Genomic DNA, 22,299 nt, shown 5'->3' with positions numbered 1-22,299 from the left:
GATAAATATATTTATATTTATTCTGTTTATTTATAATATCATATGAATAATGATTATTCCATATTTTATGACCATCACTTATATTTTTCCCTTCATATAAATTTATAATATGTACACCCAAGAATAGAAAAAGAAATATTATATTAATTAAATGGATATTCATTATACATTTTAATACAAAAAAAAAAAAAAAAAAAAAAAAAAAATATATATATGTATATATATATATATATATATATATATATATATATATATAATATATATGTATATATTTAAGGGGGGTTAAAAATTTACGAGTATGCTTATTCCATCATGCAAGAAAAGAGACCTTAAAAAAAAAGAAAGGATACCACAGAATTCATAAAATTAATAATAAAATCAAATGTCTACACATCCTTATTTCATTCCCAAATTCTTTTTTTTTTTTTTTTTTATCTGTCACATATCACATTGTATCATTATTTTCTTTTCATCTGCAGGTATATAAACCCCTGTCATATATATCTGCATCCTTTTTATGTACCAAATTTTTTAAAGTATACACATTTCGACTTCTTAAGGCATATCCCTTTTCTTCAACGATTTTTTCATTTTTCACGTTATACGCATTTTTGTTTTCATCATCATTTATACATGCGGACATGCTTCTATTGCGTCTGTTATATTCGCTACTCTTGTCCATCGCCTTTCCATTATCTCCTCTATCAAAAAAAAAAAAATAAATAAATAAATAAATGAAAAAAAATAAAACATTCACATAAATATATTATATTATATTATATTATATTATATAAATGAATTGTAGTGGTAAAAATATGTACTATCCTCATACCTCTCATATTTTTGCATCGTCAAATAGGTATAATTATTATTACTAATATTATTTTGATTGGAATAATTATTTTTCATATTATTCATATTATTCATATTACTCATGTTATTCATATTACTCATATTACTCATATTATTCATATTACTCATATTATTCATATTATTATTATTATTGCTCGTGTGCTTCATCCTGTCATATATGCCCTTTTCCTTTTCAAGTAGCATTTTTCTTTTTTCCAATAAATATTCTCTATCCTTTTCTAGATTTTTAAAATTTCGACTTTCCTCCACATTATTTGGATTGTAAATATTGTCATCACATAAATACACACTCGGTTTCCTTCTGCTCAAATTGTTTACGTTAGGCATAGCACTCACACTTCGTCTGGAGCTATCATTAAAGTACATGTTAGATATTCTATTGCTCGTGCAACTATTATTGTTATTTGTATGGTGATTATTATTCACATAATTACTATTATTATTACTATTACTATTATTACTATTATTATTATTATTATTATTATTATTATTATTATTACTATTGTTGTTCATATTTCCCATATTGTTACTGTTCATCTTCTTATTATTCACACTCTTGTTATCATCATAACCCTTTTCATACTTAGGACTTCTATAAGCAGAATCCATATTTTCATTATACACATCTTTAGAATTATTTCTTATGTTCCCTTGGTACTTATTTTCATATTTATATTTCCCATTTTCTATTGAAGTATTACTATATTGACTTAACGTATTATGGTTGTTGTAAGCACCATGACAATTCATTCCACTATAATTATTATTTATATGTGTACTGCTGTTACTATAACTTTGCGGGTTCTTATTAGAAATTGTATTTATAGATTTCTTTTTTAGTAAGCTATTTATTTCATCCTTATCCATATTATGTTCATCATAAGGATAATTTCCTTTTCTATTTCCATACATATAACTTTTCATATTATTCACAGGATCATATGTTTCTTTCATTCTTGAAAATGATTTATAATTTCCTTGATTTTTTGATGAACTCCTCTCATTTTCAAATGAATCTCTTTTATTACTATTATTATTATTATTATTATTATTATTCGAAGCGCTACAACTAGTTGTTGGAGTTGTGCAATTATCATTATGATAATATTGATCTCTTTCATATCTTGGTAATTTATCCCTTTCAAGTCTATCCATTCTGTCTAATCTTTCTTTGCCTAATCTATCTAATCTTTCTTTTTCAAACCTATCTAATCTTTCTTTTTCGAACCTATCCAACCTTTCTTTTTCTAATCTATCCAACCTTTCTTTTTCTAATCTATCCAATCTTTCCTTTTCTAATCTATCCAACCTTTCCTTTTCTAACCTGTCCAATCTTTCTTTTTCTAATCTATCCAACCTTTCTTTTTCTAACCTGTCCAATCTTTCCTTTTCTAACCTGTCCAACCTTTCCTTTTCTAATCTTTCTAACCTTTCCTTTTCTAATCTTTCCAACCTTTCCTTTTCTAATCTTTCTAATCTTTCCCTCTCTAATCTTTGCATGCGTTCTCTTTCTATCCTTTCCATTTTCCCCTTCTTTTCTCTCTCCAATCGGTCTTTCTTTTCCCTCTCCAATCGCTTCTTTTCCATTAACTTCATTTCTAAAGCCTTTCTCTGACTTCTCTCTCTTTCGTATATTTCTCTCTTCATCTTTTCCTTTTCATTGAAACGATCTGTTTCTATATGATACATTTTTGTTGGACCATCCACGTGTGCTCCTCCCACTCTACTATTATTTGTATATTTTCCATTGTTAATTAAATGAGAATTATTTGTACCATCAGGAGGGTGATATTTGACGTTATCTTTAGATATAGCAGTAATCACACTTTGTCTGCTTAAACAACTTGAACTCCTTTCCCTTTCGTTATTTCTTTTATTTATTAATACATCATTCGGATGAGCATAATTATGTTTGTTATCCATATTTGAAGTACACGAATCTATATTAGTCAATTCTGTACCATGTTCTTTTTTAGATAAAATAGGTGAGGAGACATTTTTAATAATCTGATATCCCAAACATTGTAAGGCACTAGGTCTCTCTTTAGCTGATAAATTTAATAAATTCTTAATAAGTAAATTTAATTCTTTTGATTTCCCTTTTATTGGTAATTCAGGCCCTCGTTTTAATTCTGAAATTAATTGGGCAAAATTATTTGCTTTATGAAAAGGAGTTTTTCCTGAACATAATTCATATATTATACATCCAAGAGCCCACATGTCACTTTTATCATCATAACTTTTTGTTTCATGTAATAATAATTCAGGAGACCAATAGTATGGTGTGCCCACACAAGAATGAGCCATACTTTCTATACCTATATTTTTACTTAACCCAAAATCTCCAATTTTTGCTATAGGTCTACTATTTAAATTATTAGCTTGTGAGCTTATCTTACCTATATGTCTTATACCTGTAGATAAAAATATATTTTGTGGTTTTAAATCACGATGTAATACTCTTTCACCATTAGGTCCATCTTTTAAATTATGGCAATAAGCTAAAGCATGTAATAATTGTCTAGTTATATCTACAATTGCATGCTCTTCTATTTTACCAAACATTTTATAACATTTTTGAATATTTCGAGATAAATCACCTGCATCACAAAATTCCATTAAAATATATAATTTCTGATTAGCTTTATTTAAAAACCTATCTATATATCGAACAATATTTTTATGTTTTAATTCTCTCATTACATTTACTTCTATAACTAATTGAGATTTCTCTCTTTCTTTTAAACCTCTATATGATATAGCTTTCCAACAAAAAAACTCTTGAGTTCGTTTATGCTTTACTAAAAATACTTCTCCAAATCTACCATTCCCAATTTTTTTTATTACTTCATATTCGTTTAAACGACTTTCTCCATCATCATATTTACTTGGCATTTTAACAAATTTTTCTTTTACCTTTTTTTTTTTTTTTTTTTTATTACTATTTTATTAATTATATATATATATATATATATATATATATATACAAATATGTGCTTATATATTCTGCAAAATATTAGATTGTTTATATGCCATTATAAGCATATATATTGAATAAATTGAATGAAATAAACATATATATAATATATATATGTAAGACAAATATATACTTCAATTTTTTTTAAAAAGACAATTATATTAAATTAACTATACATTAATGTAAGAGATATTAAATAAAACATCAATAAGGTATATATGTGCTTAAGGATATATAAGTGTATGTATATATATATATATATATATTCAATATATATGTAAACACAGATAAAAATAAAACAAATGCTACCATGAAATGGTATTTTCTAAAAATATGAAATAATTTATTTTATTTTCCACATATACGAATAATATAAAATCGTTTATATACTGTTTTATTTATTTATTTATATATTTATTTTTTTGCCATATTCTTTATTGTCACGTGGACATAGTTTTAATATATTATATTTCTTTTTATATGTTTTATATTCCACATAAAAAAAATGAGGAACATTTATTAAAGAAAAGCTTAAAGAATATATCTAAGCTTAAATAATATAATAATATTTATAATATAATATCCTTTTACGGCATTTTTTTTATTTCATTTTATTTTATTTTTTTTTGTTTTCTCCTTATTCTTTATAATTTCAGAATATTATATATATATATATAATATATAATTACATTAATATTATATACTTTATAAGGTGTATATAATATATATATATATTATATGTGTTTTATATATATTCTAATGCGTGTTTATATACATATAATATATATTTATGTATTCTTTCTTTTTAATTACATTTAAAAAAAAAAAAAAAAAAAAAAACCATTTTACTATGAATTAAATGAAAATTTGCTCATTCTCTCACAAGTAAGATTATTAATTATAACTTCAATTAAAAAATAAATAAATATATATATATATATATATATATATATATATATATATATGTGTATGTTTTTATATCTTATAGATTATTTTAAAAATCTCGTCATTTATAATTTTATTATAATTTACAATTTTTTTCTTTTTTTTCTTAATTTAAAAAAGATAATATATATATATATTATATTTATTCATTTTCTCATTTTAATAGTTTGCTTATTGAAATATTATTAAGAAAGCATATTTTATTATACAAATATATATATATATATATAATATATTTTATGTATTAATAGTTTTTATTATATTATTATTATTTTATTTTTTTTTTTTTTATGAAATGTCTAATTTTGATGCACACTTTTGTGCAATTAAAAAAAAAATGTATGTATGTTAAGGTAAAATGATAAAAATGTTAAGGCAAAATAATAAAATGTTAAGGTAAAATGATAAAAATGTTAAGGTAAAAAAAAAAAAAAAATATATATATTAGCTGTAACAAACACTGATCCTTCATTCTCAATTGTTTCGAGTTTTGAATAATAATGATTCGAAAAAAGCATGATAAAATATATATATATATATATATATGAAGTAATAATAATTTTTCGGTGAATGTTAATCTTTTGTTTATATCAAAAATTAACACAAAGTTATATTAAAAAATAAAGTGTTAAAATTCAAATAGTGTTTATACATATAATAAAAAATCTACACACACTAAGAAAAAAAATTTAAAAACAAAACAATATATACATAAAAAATTATGTACATATATATATATATATATATATATATATATATATATGTATGTATGAACATCCTATATGCATTTATAGTTTGTCCATGATAGCAACTCTTTTCTTTTTCTTTTGAAAATTTGTTTCTTATATAGAAGGAGGATAAAATCATTCAACTTTTTTAAATGCCTTAAATATATATTGTTATTAGAATATATATGATTAAAAACGTTAATAGGTAAATTATTTTCTTTGTTATTGAACCAGATGATATTTGAATCCATATGAGAAGACAAATATATACATAATGACATCATTATATCATTCATTTTTTTTTTATGTTCATTTTTTAATTTATCAGAAGTATTACATAATTTGGAGATTAATAAAATTATAAAATGGTTATCTACAAATCTAATTAAATACATATATTGAAGAGTATTTATATTTTGTTCTATGGTATTATTTTTTATACTATTCTCAATATTATTGAGTAATTTTATATAAGCATTATTGAAAAGATCTCCTTCTTTAGAAAGTTGAATTAATTTATTTTTTAATTTTTTTTCATAATAATTTTTCACATTATCATTTATGGTATCTTTATAATGTTCATCTGTATTATTACAAGTCTTATTTTCTTTTTTTATTCTAATATTATCATTTTTTTTTTTAACCCTTCCCAGTTTAGGGCATTCTCCTTTTTCATCATTTTGATTAATCTCTATATGAACACTTGGAGTATTAAAAAAATGGAGATTATCATAAAAGTCTAGATTATCAAGATTATTATACTGCATATAGGATTGGATGGCATATATATGTTTTAAGAAGGGTAAATTATAAAAATTTAAGGTATATATAGATTTGAAAAACATTAATTTGTAGTGTACGTCTAAATTATATATAGCATCTAGAAATACATATTTTTTAATACTTTTAAGTATATTATTTTTGTATATAATAAAATTTTCTATACTTGATTTTGTTTTATCAGTATTTTTATAATATTCATTAGACATTTCTTCTATGTTATTATAATGATTTTTAAACATTTGAATAATATCAAGGTGTTCATTGTGTTTAATTAAAATATTATCATTTGTATTTTCATTTTGTGTACATGACATATTTATATCATCACATTTGTTATTTGAATAAGATAATAAAATATTTATATTATCAATATGACATGGCATCATATTATTATTATTATTATTTGTTATGGATGTAAAATTTTGCGATTCAGTTACATTTTCTTTATATGATGATGAAAAAAAAAATGTACTAGGCAAAATTGGATAAAATATATTTGATAAAACATAAAAAAAGAGACAAACTAATTTATTATTATTCATATGATTATCTATATATATATAATTTTTAAAAGAGCCATCAATCAAATTAATATATCTTTCTTTTTTTTTCCCCCATTCTTTTTCATTAATCCTTTCAGGTGTATATGATTTTTTTATGTCTTTTTTTAAGTCAATTTTTTCAATAAATTTTTCTATTAAGGTAAATATATTTTTTTGAATATGTTCAAATGGATTCTTTATATTGCTTTTTATATCTTTTTCTATACTTTGATTATTTTCATATTTTTTTTTATTCAGTTGATAACTTATATTTTCATTATTGATACATTGTGATAGGACTAATAATATTTTTATTAAATGGTTTTTATTTATGTAATCTATATTATGATGAATAAAAGAAGAATAATAATTATAAATATGAAAACTACTGTGTGTATTATTATTATAATAGTGTGTATATTTTTTTTTATTTATAAAAGAATAATTATTTCCTTCATTCTTTTCATAAATGAGTGTATTATTTAGAACATTATCAAAACAATTATCATCATCATAATAATAATTATCATCATCATCATAATAATTATCATCATCAGAATATATATTATTATTACTATTACTATTATTATTATTGTTGTTCCTTTTATTATTAAATTGCCCTTCCAATTTTTTTAATTTCATTTGAGTTAATATATGACCCCCTTTTTTATTTTCTTCATTATCTAATATGTCAGATGTTTTGTCCAAGTTAAAAAAATTATTTTTTGAAATAAAAAAATGATAGTTTTCAAACAAATAAAATGAATAGATGACATGAATTATATCATTTACATTTACATTGTTAAAATATTTTTTGGAAAATATATAGTTATTATAAAAATAGGAAAAAAAATTACATGAGATATCTAAATAATATAAATCATTATATATAAGAATATATAAAAATTCTACTAATTCATTGGAATCCAGATTGTGTTTTTCTTTTAATAAATCTTTTAATATTTTTTTATAAACTATACGATCACTTTTTATTTTCTTCTGTTCTATACATTTTAATTTATATAAATTGTGTTTTATATTATTATCTAAAAATTGTAATTCCTCATAATTATTACTAATCTTTTCTTTATCTTTACATATATATGTTTGTACCCCTCTTTTCAAAAAGGATTTCCCCCTCAATTTTTTTTCAATGAGTCTTATCATTTATAAGGCAACAAAACAAAAAAAAAAAAAAAAAAAAAAAAAAAAAAAAAAAAAAAAAAAAAAAAAAAAAAAAAAAAAAAAAAAAAAAAAAAAAAAAAAAAAAAAAAAAAAAAAAAAAAAAAAAAAAAAAAAAATAAAAAAAAATAAAAAAAATAATAAATTGATAGGAAAAAAAAAAAATAAAAAAAAAAGAATAAATTTGATTTTATAATCATAATATAATAAATTAAAAAATATATATATATATATATATATATATATATACATATAATGCACAATATACGTTCTATAAGCCCCTTATATATGATAATAAGAATGTGTTATTAATATAATATGAAGACATTTATATTAAAACGTATTTATATAAAAAAATATATATGTATATAATCAAATTATTTTCTAATTTTAAAAGAAAACACTAAATATATTATATATATATATATATATTTTTTTTATTACAAAGATCAAAAACATATACTTCTTTATAGATGCATGTAATATTTCCCTTTTTTTTTGTGTGTATATAAAATGAAGATAGACTTAGAACTGATTAAAAAAAAAAGCGAACACAATGAAGGTCTAATGGAGGATTTAGAAGAAATATCTCTTCATCAATTGCAAATAAAAAAAATCGAATTTATTAATATACATTGTAAAAATTTAAAAATACTATTGTTACAAAATAATTTAATTGAAAAAATTGAAAACTTAAATCAACTCAAGAAGTTAGAATATTTAAATCTAGCCATTAATAATATTACTGTCATTGAAAATTTGGAAAAATGTGAATCATTGAAAAAGGTACATTTTAATATATATATATATATATATATATTTATATTTATTTATTTATTTATTTATTTATTTATTTATTTATATGTTGTTGCCTTGTCACATTTTAGCTCGATTTAACACTAAATTTTATCGACCTTGATACAATCGAAGAATCCATAAAAAACTTACAAAAAAACGAAAACTTAAAAGAATTCTATATAATGGGCAACCCATGCTCAAATTGGATATACCTAAAATATTATATCATCTTTCATATTGAACAATTACAAGTTTTAGATGGTTGCGATATATTAATATCTGATCGAATTAAATCTAAACAATGTTTTGAACAAGTGTTAGTATCACTAAAACAAGAAATACAAATTAACAAATCCAAAGGAAATGAAAAAAATAATTTTTATTCCATTAATAATAGGAAACAAATTTATGAAGAAATAGAAAAAGAGGAAATGGAAGCAAACAAATGTAAAAATGAAAATAATGAAAAAAAAAAAAAAAAGGAAAAAAAAGAATTATCTATTTATAATGAAGAAGGGGAAATACGACAATGCAATGAAGGTAAAAAAAAAAAAAAAAATATATATATATATATATATATTATATATATTTATTCACTTTTTAGGACATTACAAATTCATGTTTGACGAATATTCCAATAAAAAATATTCCTTTCTTAAATTATATTTACCAAAATATCTGTGCAATTCTTTAATTCAAATAGATCTAAATATATGTTATGTAAGATGTATAATTAAAGACAAACTTTTCCAAATAAAATTAAATGATCCTATTCTAACTGACTTGAGTAAAATATCCAGAAAAAAATACACAGGAGAATTATTTATTAAAATGAGAAAACAAAGTTATCAAAAAAATAAAATTGTTACAAAGGAATACTCCAAAGATGAAAATGTATATAGTTATGATAATCCTACTAACTTACAACAATCATTTTTATTATCATCTACAATGTGTACACCTGATTGTTCCTCGAAATCTCAATCGTCATCTTCATCGTTATCTTCATCGTCATCCACTTCCTCTTCTTTTTTTAATGACCAATATACTTATATGGTAAAAAACAAAAACATGAACAAAAAAAAAAAAAATTTTAAGTCCAATTTGTCTCTTCCACACAAAAAAAATATTCCCTTCTTTTTGGAAGAAAAGCAAATCAAATATTTTTCAAACTACCTTAATCAAATCCCAACTCTGGAAAAAATTTCTAAGAGAAACACATAAAAAATAAACAAATATATAAATAAATATATAAATAAATATATATATATTATGTTACATTATATTTTTGCAATGCAAATAATATATATATATATATATATTTATTTATTTATTACATTTATCATATTAACATAATAACCATATATAATAAAATAATTTAAAAAATAATATTACACAAAAAAAAAAAAAAAAAAAAAATATAGTATATATTCATATTAACATATTCCACAATATTTTAGTATATGTGAGAACGTCTTATTTTATCAATCTAAATTTAAGAGCTTCATGTTTTCTCAATATACAATTTTCTTTGTTTTCTTCTAATCGTTTTTCAGCTTCTTCAAATAACTTTAATATATGTGGTGATAGCTTTTCTAAGTGTAATATTTCATCATATGTAAATAGTTCCAATAATGTATGACATTTGGCTTTGGATATAACTAAGCAAGGTGTTGTAATATTATTATTTTTTATGATACATTTTGTTTCTTTCATGTTTTTTACAGTACTCAAAAAATTATTTCTTAATTTTCCATTACATATAAATATTAATTTATCACTATCATCAGATAACTTTATAATATTACTTCTATCTTTTGGAGGATAGCTTATCGAAAGAATCTTTTTCCTTCCTCTTCTGTTTTTTATCCATGACCAGCCAGCCTTTTTGGAAAAATTTCTTACAAAAATGTTAAACATTTTTAGGTATATTCGCATAGAATATATAATAAATAAATAAATAAATATATATATATATATATATATATTATATATTTCTTATTTTCTTTTATATAATTTGGGAATTTTATTTTTTTATACTTTACATTGTATCAATATTGTAGCTATTTAAAAAAAAAAAAAAAAAACTATAAGGCTACAAGTTAAAACTAGCCAAAATATATATTATATATATGTGTATATTTTATTTATTAACATTCAGGTAAAAATATACATATTTTATTATAATTCATTAAAAAAAAAAAAATATTTATGACCATACAGGTAAAAATATATTTTACTTATAACAAATATTTAAAAAAAAAAAAAAAATAGGTATGTATAAGTTTATGTTAACATTAAAAAAAAAGCGAATAAGTAACGTGTACATAAAATTATGTTTATATATATAAACACATATATGTAAATACTAATAATATATATATATATATATAATGTTTATATAAAAATATAGGCATATAACATTTTTATCCATATTAAGAACGTTAAAAAAAATATTCGTTGGGCATTAGAAATCTCCACTTTCCTGTGGGAAGATCATTCAAGTGTATATTTCCAATTCTAATTCTATGTAAAGATTTAATTTTAATATTTGAGAACATACACATTTTTCTTATAATTTTATGAAAACCTTGATAAATTTTAAAAATCAATGTAAAATTATCTACATATTGAATATGACATTTATAAATTAATTTTCCATCAACATAAAAATGTTCTTTTAATAATTTCATATTTTCTTGTGTTATTATATTATATGTTTTAATAACATATTCTTTTTCAATATTATATTTATATCTATATAATAAATAATTATTAGATAATGTATTTTGTGTAAAGATTAATAATCCACTAGAATTAGCATCTAGACGACCACATACATATAAATTGGGAACTTTTTCAATATCCACATTTTTATATATAAAATAACTCATACATTTATGTTCTTCTTGAATATATTTATTTTCATTTCTTATTAAATTTCGAACTAGTAATTTTTTATAAGATTTATTATCATTAGAGATAGATAAATAATGTTTGGGTTTATTTAAAATAATCGTTATTTTATTTTTTAATAAATCCTTTCCTCTATTTGTTAATTCAATTTTATCTACACCTGAACAAATCTCAACATTTTCATAAACTATTTTATCATTCACTTTGAATAACCCATTCTGAACATTATTATTAACAAAACGAGAACTGCATATTCCATTATATGAACAATATTGATTTAATTTCATTTTTTCTTTCTTTGTATTTCTTTCTATATCTAATTTAAAATATTTACTATTATCTATATATATGTTTTTTAGATCATTATCAATATCGAACATTATATTATTGTTCGTTTGTAGAATATTACATAGATCATCACTTTTATTATATTTTTTTTCTTCACTTATAAAATTGTTATTGTTGTGTGTACTTATATTTGTATCTTGATTATTATATTGATTAATATCTTCATTTTTATTATCTTCTTGATTAGGATAATTATTCTTTTTTTTTTTAATCCATTTTTTATATTCACCCATATATTGAACCTGAACATTTTTATTATTCAAAAGAATTTCATCATCATCATCATATTCTTCTTCTTCTTCGTCTTCATTTTTTTTTTTTTTTTTTTTTTTTTTTTCGTCATCTAACTTTTCATCTTCTTTTTCTTTCTTTTTATTTATTTTAATTTTTAATTTACTTCCATGGTTATCCCTCACATGAGACATATATGATAATAAATTATTTTCTTCTTTTTTTTTTAAGAATGTGGATATATGATTCTCTTTTGATACATAATCATAGAATAATTTTTGTTTAAAGTCTATATGTTTTTTACATTCTTCTGATAAATTTAAATTATCACACTTTTCTTTACTATAGCTATGTTCTATAATTTCTTTTTTTATGTCATCACATATGTATCTATATATTTTTTCAAAAATAATTAAACTGTTGTTGTATTTTCTAATTCTCAACTGTATATTATGTGTTAATAAAAACATAAGACTTATATAGTGTATAATGAAGTCTAAATTTTATTATTTAAACAAAAAAATAAAATAAAATAAAATAAAAATAAATAATAATAACATAGTGTAATTTTTTATTAAATGGTTTATAATAATATTATTTTAATTCTTTTTTTTTTTTTTTTTTTTTTTTTTATTATTAAAAATAATAATATGATTATATTATATAAATATATTTTGATAAATGTTCTATTTTTATAAATAAAATAAAAAAAAAAAAAAAAAAAAAAATGTATATATATATATATATATTATATTATTTGTTTATTGAAAAATATAAATATAAAAAAATAACATATTATATGTATTATATATAACATGGTTACAATATTATATATATATATATATATATATATATATATATTATATTATATAGTATCATGTTTACAATCCCCTGTTACTGTTACGTTTCTATTTATATCTATCTATTAAACCATATACTATATATGATGATGTTATTATATATATATATAAATTATATATATAAATATTTTTATATATTTATAAAATAATGTATAAAAATTATTATACAATATATATATTTTTATTTTATATTATATTTTAATATATTTTTGTTACCATTTAAATTTTCTGAACATCTTTTATAAATATACAAAATGACTAATGTATTTTTAATAAGATTTTTTTAATTTTATAAATAAATATATAATATATTATATATATAATATAATTTTAAATAATATAATTATATTCTTTTATATCCTTTTAAAGAAGGAATTTTTTTTTTTAAAAAAAAAGAATATGATATATATATATATATATATTATATATATATATATATAAATAATTGTATAACAAAATGATTAAATTTAAGATTGGTAGAAGTAATAAAAAAAATGAAAAAAAAAGTAATATAGATAATAATGAGGAAGATATAAAAAAAAAAGGATTTGATGATAATATATTAAATGATCAAGTTGTAACAGATTTGAATTCAGAAGAATTAAATGAAAAGAATTATATAAACGAAATATTAGATGAATCTAGTGAAGATGATGATAACATCATAAATTCTTCATATGAAGAAAAAAAGAAAATAGAGAACAAGGAAGAAAATTATTATTATATTAATGATGCAATAAAAAGAAATTATCCATTAGAATATGAAGATAATAAAATATATCCAAAAGTATATTGTTATGAACCTACGAATTTTGAAAATTTTAAAAAAAAAATTAAAAATAAAAATGAGTTGAGGCATTATGAATGTTATTCATCCACTATGAATGAATTTTTTTATAAATATAATGAAAATTATTATGATGATATTTTAAAAAATGAAAGTTTTAAAAAATTTGCAGAAGAATTATGGTCCAATAGAAGTAATATTAAAACAGATCAACAATATCAAGATCTTTGTGTACAGCTAAGAAAAAAATATAAAATCAGTCCTTCAAAGCATCAAATAAGTGTCGCTTTACAACATCATTATTTACAATCATTAGATGATGATAAGAAGGATATGGAAAATATAATACAACTACAAAAAAATAGTGATCATGTAGGTGACATAAAGGATATCGATCATATTATCAGTACGGGCAACACAAATGATGTTGATAACACAAATGATGGTGATAACACAAATGATGTGGCTAACACAAATGATGGTGATAACACAAATAATATGAACAATACCAATAACCATGACAGTAGTCATGTAGATGAAACAAACAACCTTAGTGAAGAGGATGAATTTATAATAAACAAAAAAGGGAAAGATGTAAAATATGTGTTAGAAAATGTTAATAAAATGATAATTACGAAAGAAATGAAAAATTATAAAGATTTAGATAAAGAAAGTGTACATTTCCTACAAATTAATAAACGTAAAGGAGTTAGATCTAATAGTGGTGTTTTAGTTGTAACCATTATTACACATCCTCATAAATTTAGTTGCAAATATGATTGTCATTATTGTCCTAATGAACCAAATCAACCACGTTCTTACTTATCTACAGAACCTGCCATATTAAGAGCTAACCAAAATAATTTTGATGTCATTTGCCAGTTCTTTAATAGAACTACGACCTTAGTAAATAATGGACATGTAGCTGATAAAATTGAAGTACTAGTATTAGGTGGGACGTGGAGTTGTTATGATATCGCTTACCAAGAAGAATTCATAAGAGATGTATATTATGCTGCTAATATATATCCTGTATTAAAAGATAGAAGAAAAAAATTAACCCTAAAAGAAGAACAAGAAATTAATGAAAAAAGTAATTGCAGAATTATAGGATTAACCTTAGAAACAAGACCTGATCAAATTAATAAAGATGAATTATTAAGATTAAGGTATTATGGTTGTACTAGAGTTCAATTAGGTATTCAACATATAGATGATGTTATTTTAAAAAAAGTTAATAGACAATGTACTTTAAAAGATTGTATAAGAGCAATTTATTTATTAAAAGAGAATGGATTTAAAGTTGATATTCATCTAATGCCTGATCTACCATATTCTGATGTATATAAAGATATTCATATGTTTAAATATGTCTTAAGTTCAATAGATTTACAAGCTGATCAATGGAAAATTTATCCATGTGAAATCACACCATTTACCAAAATTGAAAAATGGTATAATAATAATGAATATAAACCATATTTTGAAACAAATAAAAATCTCTTAATTTCAGTAATTCTACTTGTTAAAAAATCTATACACCCATGGATTAGACTTAATCGTGTTATTAGAGATATTCCAAACCCTTCCATCATTGCTGGAAATAATATAACAAATATGAGACAACTTATAGCTCACGAAATGAATATAAGAAATATTTTCTGTCAATGTATTAGGTGTAAAGAAGTCAAAAATCAAGAAATCGAAAAAAAAAGTGATTCCATATTTTTAAGAATTTATAAATATCCAACACTTGGAGGAGACGAATACTTTATTACTTTCCAAGGAAAAAAAAAAGTTGTTAACCATCATGGAAAAAAAAATAAAAAAAATAAAAAAAGTAAAACATCAAAAAAAGATAGCATTAATCAAAATTGTTATGAACAAATGAAGGAAAAAGATAACAATAAAAAAATAAAAAATAAAAATAACGACAATAATGATAATAATAATAATAATAATAATAATAATAATAATGATAATATTAATAATAATGATAATTATTATTATTCTGATTCTAATGGTCATCTTTCTTCAACATCAAACCTCTTGGAAAATATGGAAACCTTCTTTAATGAACATGAAACAAACAATAATGAAATCAAACATATACATCATACACAACATGAAAAGTCAGGAACTAGCCAAAATAATAAAAATTCTGAACATTCAGGTGCTAGCCAAAATAATAAAAATTCTGAACAGTCAGGTGCTAATCCAGAAAATGTTCACAATAGCAATATTTCAGAAAATAAGCTGGATACAGAAATTCCGGTAGATAACAACATATATGAAGATTATGATAATGAGTATTCTTTATTAGGATTTTTAAGATTACGATTAAGAAAGAAAAATAACTATTGTGATGATCGACCGTTTAAATGTTTAGAAAATTCGGCTTTAATAAGAGAATTGCATGTATATGGGTCTTTATTAAAGCATGATGATTTTAAAGACGAGTTAAATTTTATTCAACATAAGGGGTTAGGAAAGTGTTTAGTGTTAGTAGCAGAAATTATATCATATTTTTACAATTACAGAAAAGTATCAATAATAGCAGGTGTCGGTACAAGGGAATATTATAAAAAGTTGGGATATACAAAAGAGGAAACATATGTGACCAAAATATTGAAACGAGAAGAAATATATAAAAATTATTTATTAAATATTGATAGAATAGGAAAGACAATATTAATACATGAATATAATTTAAAGCATTGTTTATATTTAATGCACAAAGAAATACCTGAACCAGAAAAGTATAAACGTACTGAAATAACAAATTTAAATACTTATATAAATGAAAATATACTTCATGCATCAGATATGAAAAATTATTTAGTTCATAAAAAAAAATGTACTACATCATCTATAAATGTTCAACGTTTATTGGAAACCGAAACAAATCAAATTGTTAATATCTTATGGAATCAATTTAATAAATGGTCCCTTGACTTTTTTATTAAAAATCGTTTAATTTTCAATGTATCAACAATTGTATTTTTTAGTTCAACCTTTTTATTTACTATCCAATTTTTTAAAAAGAGAAACATTCATACGTAGCACATAAAAAAAATATAATAATATGTATATGTATATATATATATATATATATATATATATGTATCTATTTGTATATGTTTATATATGTCGTATCTATTATACTACATGTGTTTGATTTTTGATTTTTTAAGTTTACATAATAATATTGTTTTATCCTACATATATAATATATATATTTTTAAACGTGTGCAAAGAAGGAATAAAAAAAAAAAATTACATATATATATAAATTTTTTGAAATATTAAAAGAATATAATTATGATATATATTATTATTTTATTTTTTATATGGCAGAATATTCACACATATTATTATATATGTGTACATAACTTTCTTCATCTTTTTAAATAACATAAAATATTACCATATTTTTATATAATATATAAAAATATTAAAAATTAAGTGGTATGATATTTTTAATATGGTATTATATAAAAAAATAAAAAATAAATAAAATAAATAAATTTATATATATATATATATATATATGATGATGATGATATTTTTTTTTTTTGAAAAATTATATTGACGTGAAAAATATATTCTGGTGCATGAATAAAATCATAAATATATAAAAATATATATATATATATATATATGTGTATATGTATGTATGTATTTAAAACAAAATGCATATTTTAATTATAAAAAACATGTTATAAATATTATATTTTTAACCATTCATAATTTATTTATTATTGTGTATCAATCAAAATAGACCATCGTTATATATATATATATATATATATATATATTCCTTTAAATTTTTACTTTTTCTGTTTCAATTATAAAAATTTTCTACATTTTTTATAATAATCAATTTTTTATCACTTTTTTTATTTAGTCGAACAGCAATGTTATATCTTTTTATATTGAATACACAAAATAATACTATGTTATATTTTCTATATAGTATGTAACCAAAATTATATTTTTTATATTTATCATTATTTTATTTTTTTTCAATAATTAAAAGAATATAAATATTATTTTGTATACAAAATTAAGATTTTGTAACAATATATTTGGTTTTTTTTTTTTTTTTTTTTTTTTTTTTTCTGTCTCGATTAAAATAATAAATTATATATAATATTCAAATAGTTCTATTTATTATTTTTTCTTCTTTTTTAAAAAAGTAAGAATTAAAAAAAATAATATAAAAAAAAGAAAAAATTTACCATAATTTTTTACAACAATATATATATATAAATAATATATTGATAAATATTATTTATTTTATATATATATATATAAATATATATATGTATATACTTATGATAATTGTTATTATACATTTTTTTTATTACATTTATAAAATATATATAATTATATTTTATATTTTATAAAAAACCAAAAAAAAAAAAATATATATTTATTACAATACTATAAAAAAAATAGATTATAATAAATGTACGATGTTAATATAGAAAATTCATATAAAAAAAAAAAAAAAAAATATATATATATATAATATAATATTATTATTATTATGTATTTATATTATATATATTTAATATAAAAATAATAACAAATTTTTATTTTATTTGATTATTATTATGTTAGATGTATTAATATAAATATCATTATATATTTATTATAATAAAATAAAATACATCATATTTTTCTTTTATGTTATATGTATATACAATTTAATAATATATAAAATTTTTGTTTTATTTTTTAAAAAATTAAGGGTCTTTAAAATATTACATATATATATAATTATTATTATATGATTAAAAAATGAAACCTTCATATTATATTATTAAATATATATATATTAAAACAAAACAGTAGTATATTTTATGTAGAGTTTTTTATTATATATTTCATTTGCTTTTTATATATAGTTTCTACAAAATTGTTTTTTTTATGTTTTATTTTAAAAGTATAAATTTTGTATATTTAATAAATATATATTTATTATATATATAGTACAACAAGTGAATAAATAAATAAATATATATATATATATATATTTTAAATATAGAAAAGTACAATTTTGTATTTAAATAATTTTTTCCTTTTTACATTTATTTTTAATTCTGTTTGATGTTGAAAAATTCTATTTTTACATTTTAATAAAAAAAAAATACATATATATCTTAATATTTTATATGTCGTCTTATTTTATTATTTTTTTTTTTATTTGTTGTTAGTTAACAATTTAATACATATGCTTTTTTAATTTGTCTTTATTTTATTTATATATATATATATATATTTTTTTTTTTTTATACGAATATAATATATATAGAAATTATACAATGAATTGAATATATATATAAAATAATATAAAATAAGCAACCACTTTTTTTAACCCCCATCATAAAAAAAAATATATTTATATAATATAATTTATTTGTTTTGACCTATACATTTCAATTTTTTTCTTTTTTTTTTTTTTTTGTAATTTGATATTAATATATATATATATATATATATATATATATATATTTATTTATATTTATGTTTACATTTGTGTTGCATATATTGATATATTATAATTTTTTTTTTTTTTTTTTTTGATATATAATTAAAATGGTTACCGACACAAAATCCGAGGATAGTAATATATGCAAAAAATATATATATGAAGAAGATGTAGAAAATATAAAAAATGATAATTCCACAACAAATGATAAAATAAATGATGAAGAAAATATTGTAGACATGAAAAAAGAAACGAATGAGAATATTTCAAATTTAAATTATAATGAAGAATGTCCTAGTACCATAATAGAAAAAGGACATGATGTAATAACTAATAATGTACTTGAAGAAAAACATGATCAATCTAATACAAATATTATTGTTCCTATTGTTAAAGAATGTAATGATTCAAATAAAGATATATGTTTCACTAGAAATGAAACCAGTATTCATAATATATCCGAAAATAGTTTTCAACATGTTAAAGATCATATTTCTAATTTCAACTTGGACGAAGTAGAAAGTAGTGCTCAAGACGAAACCAATGAAGCCAAATCTGATGATAGCAAAATGAAAATAAAAATTCAAAATTTATTAAAACTAATAGGCCTACTCAAGGCTCAAATAAATCAAAAAGACCAGGAAATATATAAAATGGGTAACACGATTGGATTATACACACATATATATAATATATATATTATATATATATATATATATATATAATAATATTAATATATATATTCTTCTTCTTTTTTTTTATTTACCTGCACTGTTCATAAAATATTTATATATATATATATGCTTTTTCTTTTTTTTTACCTGCACTGTTCATAAAATATATATATATATTTATATATATTTTTTTTTTTTTTTTCCTTTTAGAGGTTGATTTTAAATTAAGAAATGAAGAGAATGAGAAGAAAATATTTAAGCTAGAAGAAATAATAGAAGAGAACGAGAGCAATACTGAGAGAACCGAAGGGGATAATTTTATGATGAGCAAGATGAAAAGTATATTGATATCACAAAATGAAGAGATAGCTTCATTAAATGAGGAGTTGAAGAAAAAGTCAAAAGAGATTTTTTATTTAAATGAGGAGAATATGACAAAGGATGAGAAATTAGTTGAGTTAAAAAAAGAAATTGAATCAAATTATATGCATTTAAGGGAATATAAAAATTTTCAAAATGAATTAGAGGTGGATGTAAATAATAAAATATATAGTGCCGAGAATTATGTGAATAGGACAAACCAGAGGTTGATAGAGAATAACATTGATATAAAAGAGAAAAAATTGAATATAGAGAAACAGAAAAGAATAATAAAAGAATTATATAATGAATTAAATAAGAAAGAAGAAAAAATATCAGAATTAAGAAGTATAATAGAAAGTATAGAATTAAATAATAGTCGAGATATAATTAAATATAAACAAAATAATATGGATTTAATAAATCGTTTAAGCTTAAATAATTCTTTAATGAATAGCCAAAAAATCGAAATAGAAAATATGCATATGAATTATAAACAGTTAGAAGAAGAATTAAAAAATAAAGATAATGAATTAAAAAAATTACATCAAAATTTATTATCCAAAGATGAAGAAAATAATAAAATGGTTCATGATATAAATAGATTAAAATTTGATATGGAAGTAAGAAATATAGATATTGATAATGTCAAAAAAAAAATAAAAAATGTTAAAAAAGAATATGCGATTAATTTAAAAAAGCAAAAAGAAAGATATACTAATGTGATCAATGAAATATATAAAGAAAAAGATGAAATTATTAAAAACCATGTTGATGAACTAGCTAAACTTTCAAATCATTATAACGAAGTTGTCCTTGTCAATGAAAATATAAAAAATGAGGTAAAAAAAAAAATGGACACATATTGATACATATATATGTGCATGTATATGGAAATAAAAAAAAAATATATATATATATTATTAATTCATATATATATATATATATATATATATATTATTTTATTTTATTTTATTTTATTTTTTTTTATTTTTATTTTTACCCGTGTAGATGAACTTTTTGAATGATGAGATTCTTAAAAAGTCGTGTGAAATCGAAAAGCTCCAAGACAGACTATTAGATTACGAATCAAAATTGTTGATATACGAAAATAATAATGAAATAAAAATCTTAAAAAAAAATGAAGACCATTTAAGAAAATTATTAAGTAAACATATTCATAGAAATGAACAACTTTTAAATACTACTTTCTTACTACAAAAGTCTACCTTAGAAAATAATTCACTAGAAAAAAAAATCATAGAATTAAGAGCAAAAAGTTATAGAAAAGATCAAGAAATAAAAAAATTACAAGAAACAAAATCAATAAGAAAATCACCAAGTAGTAATTGTAGTCATAATAGTCATGAATATTCAATAGATCTAAGTGATGATATGAATGAAGATAATTATAATTTAAAATATTATCATAATAATAGTATAGGTGATCATGAAAATTCAGTATATACTTCGAAAAAATCTTATGATAAAAATAATACCATAGGATCTTTAGCAGATAGTGATAAGAGAAGCATTAAAATAAAAAACACAATCCCTCAGTCACATAATAATGAAGATCCAGTTCATCTTGCCTTATGTGAATATATAAACTGTTTTAAAAAAAATAACCTTTCTATTAATATTAATAAACTAGATGATAATACATATTTACTAAATGACAAAAAGGTTGTCATCAGTTTTATAAATGGTGACCTATATGTAGAAGATGACGCATGTCCTATTAAACTTCAAGACTATTTATTAAAAACAACAGTTAGATAAAATAAATAAATGAATA

The 22,299-nt window shown here is 19.7% G+C and overlaps 7 protein-coding genes across 7 annotated transcripts; 3 read left to right on the top strand and 4 right to left on the bottom strand.

The window, feature by feature from the left end:
- Window positions 1-469: 469 nt before the first annotated feature.
- On the bottom strand, window positions 470-3,768 carry PGSY75_1228300 (NIMA related kinase 1; the record flags this gene model as incomplete). The annotated part of the gene is made up of 2 exons (XM_018786858.1): window positions 470-671; window positions 833-3,768. 2 exons carry the CDS (start codon window positions 3,766-3,768, stop codon window positions 470-472), a joined length of 3,138 nt encoding a protein of 1,045 aa, XP_018640723.1.
- A 1,805-nt stretch (window positions 3,769-5,573) lies between these two features.
- PGSY75_1228200 (hypothetical protein) lies at window positions 5,574-8,015 on the bottom strand (the record flags this gene model as incomplete). The annotated part of the gene is made up of 1 exon (XM_018786857.1): window positions 5,574-8,015. One exon carries the CDS (start codon window positions 8,013-8,015, stop codon window positions 5,574-5,576), a length of 2,442 nt encoding a protein of 813 aa, XP_018640722.1.
- Window positions 8,016-8,543: 528 nt separating this feature from the next.
- Window positions 8,544-10,052, top strand: PGSY75_1228100 (leucine-rich repeat protein; the record flags this gene model as incomplete). The annotated part of the gene is made up of 3 exons (XM_018786856.1): window positions 8,544-8,816; window positions 8,918-9,368; window positions 9,433-10,052. The coding sequence occupies 3 exons, from the start codon at window positions 8,544-8,546 to the stop codon at window positions 10,050-10,052; spliced, it is 1,344 nt and encodes a 447-aa protein (XP_018640721.1).
- A 252-nt stretch (window positions 10,053-10,304) lies between these two features.
- Window positions 10,305-10,748, bottom strand: PGSY75_1228000 (hypothetical protein; the record flags this gene model as incomplete). The annotated part of the gene is made up of 1 exon (XM_018786855.1): window positions 10,305-10,748. The coding sequence occupies one exon, from the start codon at window positions 10,746-10,748 to the stop codon at window positions 10,305-10,307; it is 444 nt and encodes a 147-aa protein (XP_018640720.1).
- A 524-nt stretch (window positions 10,749-11,272) lies between these two features.
- On the bottom strand, window positions 11,273-12,793 carry PGSY75_1227900 (putative RNA pseudouridylate synthase; the record flags this gene model as incomplete). Its single annotated transcript, XM_018786854.1, has 1 exon — window positions 11,273-12,793. One exon carries the CDS (start codon window positions 12,791-12,793, stop codon window positions 11,273-11,275), a length of 1,521 nt encoding a protein of 506 aa, XP_018640719.1.
- Window positions 12,794-13,640: 847 nt separating this feature from the next.
- Window positions 13,641-17,033, top strand: PGSY75_1227800 (putative histone S-adenosyl methyltransferase; the record flags this gene model as incomplete). The annotated part of the gene is made up of 1 exon (XM_018786853.1): window positions 13,641-17,033. The coding sequence occupies one exon, from the start codon at window positions 13,641-13,643 to the stop codon at window positions 17,031-17,033; it is 3,393 nt and encodes a 1,130-aa protein (XP_018640718.1).
- Window positions 17,034-19,574: 2,541 nt separating this feature from the next.
- On the top strand, window positions 19,575-22,283 carry PGSY75_1227700 (hypothetical protein; the record flags this gene model as incomplete). The annotated part of the gene is made up of 3 exons (XM_018786852.1): window positions 19,575-20,124; window positions 20,352-21,343; window positions 21,513-22,283. 3 exons carry the CDS (start codon window positions 19,575-19,577, stop codon window positions 22,281-22,283), a joined length of 2,313 nt encoding a protein of 770 aa, XP_018640717.1.
- Window positions 22,284-22,299: the final 16 nt, after the last annotated feature.

Source organism: Plasmodium gaboni, chromosome 12, assembly GCF_001602025.1.
Source record: "Plasmodium gaboni strain SY75 chromosome 12, whole genome shotgun sequence".
NCBI lineage: Eukaryota > Apicomplexa > Aconoidasida > Haemosporida > Plasmodiidae > Plasmodium > Plasmodium gaboni.
The sequence above is the reverse complement of the archived record's forward strand: the minus strand, read 5'-3'. Positions and strand labels throughout refer to the sequence as shown.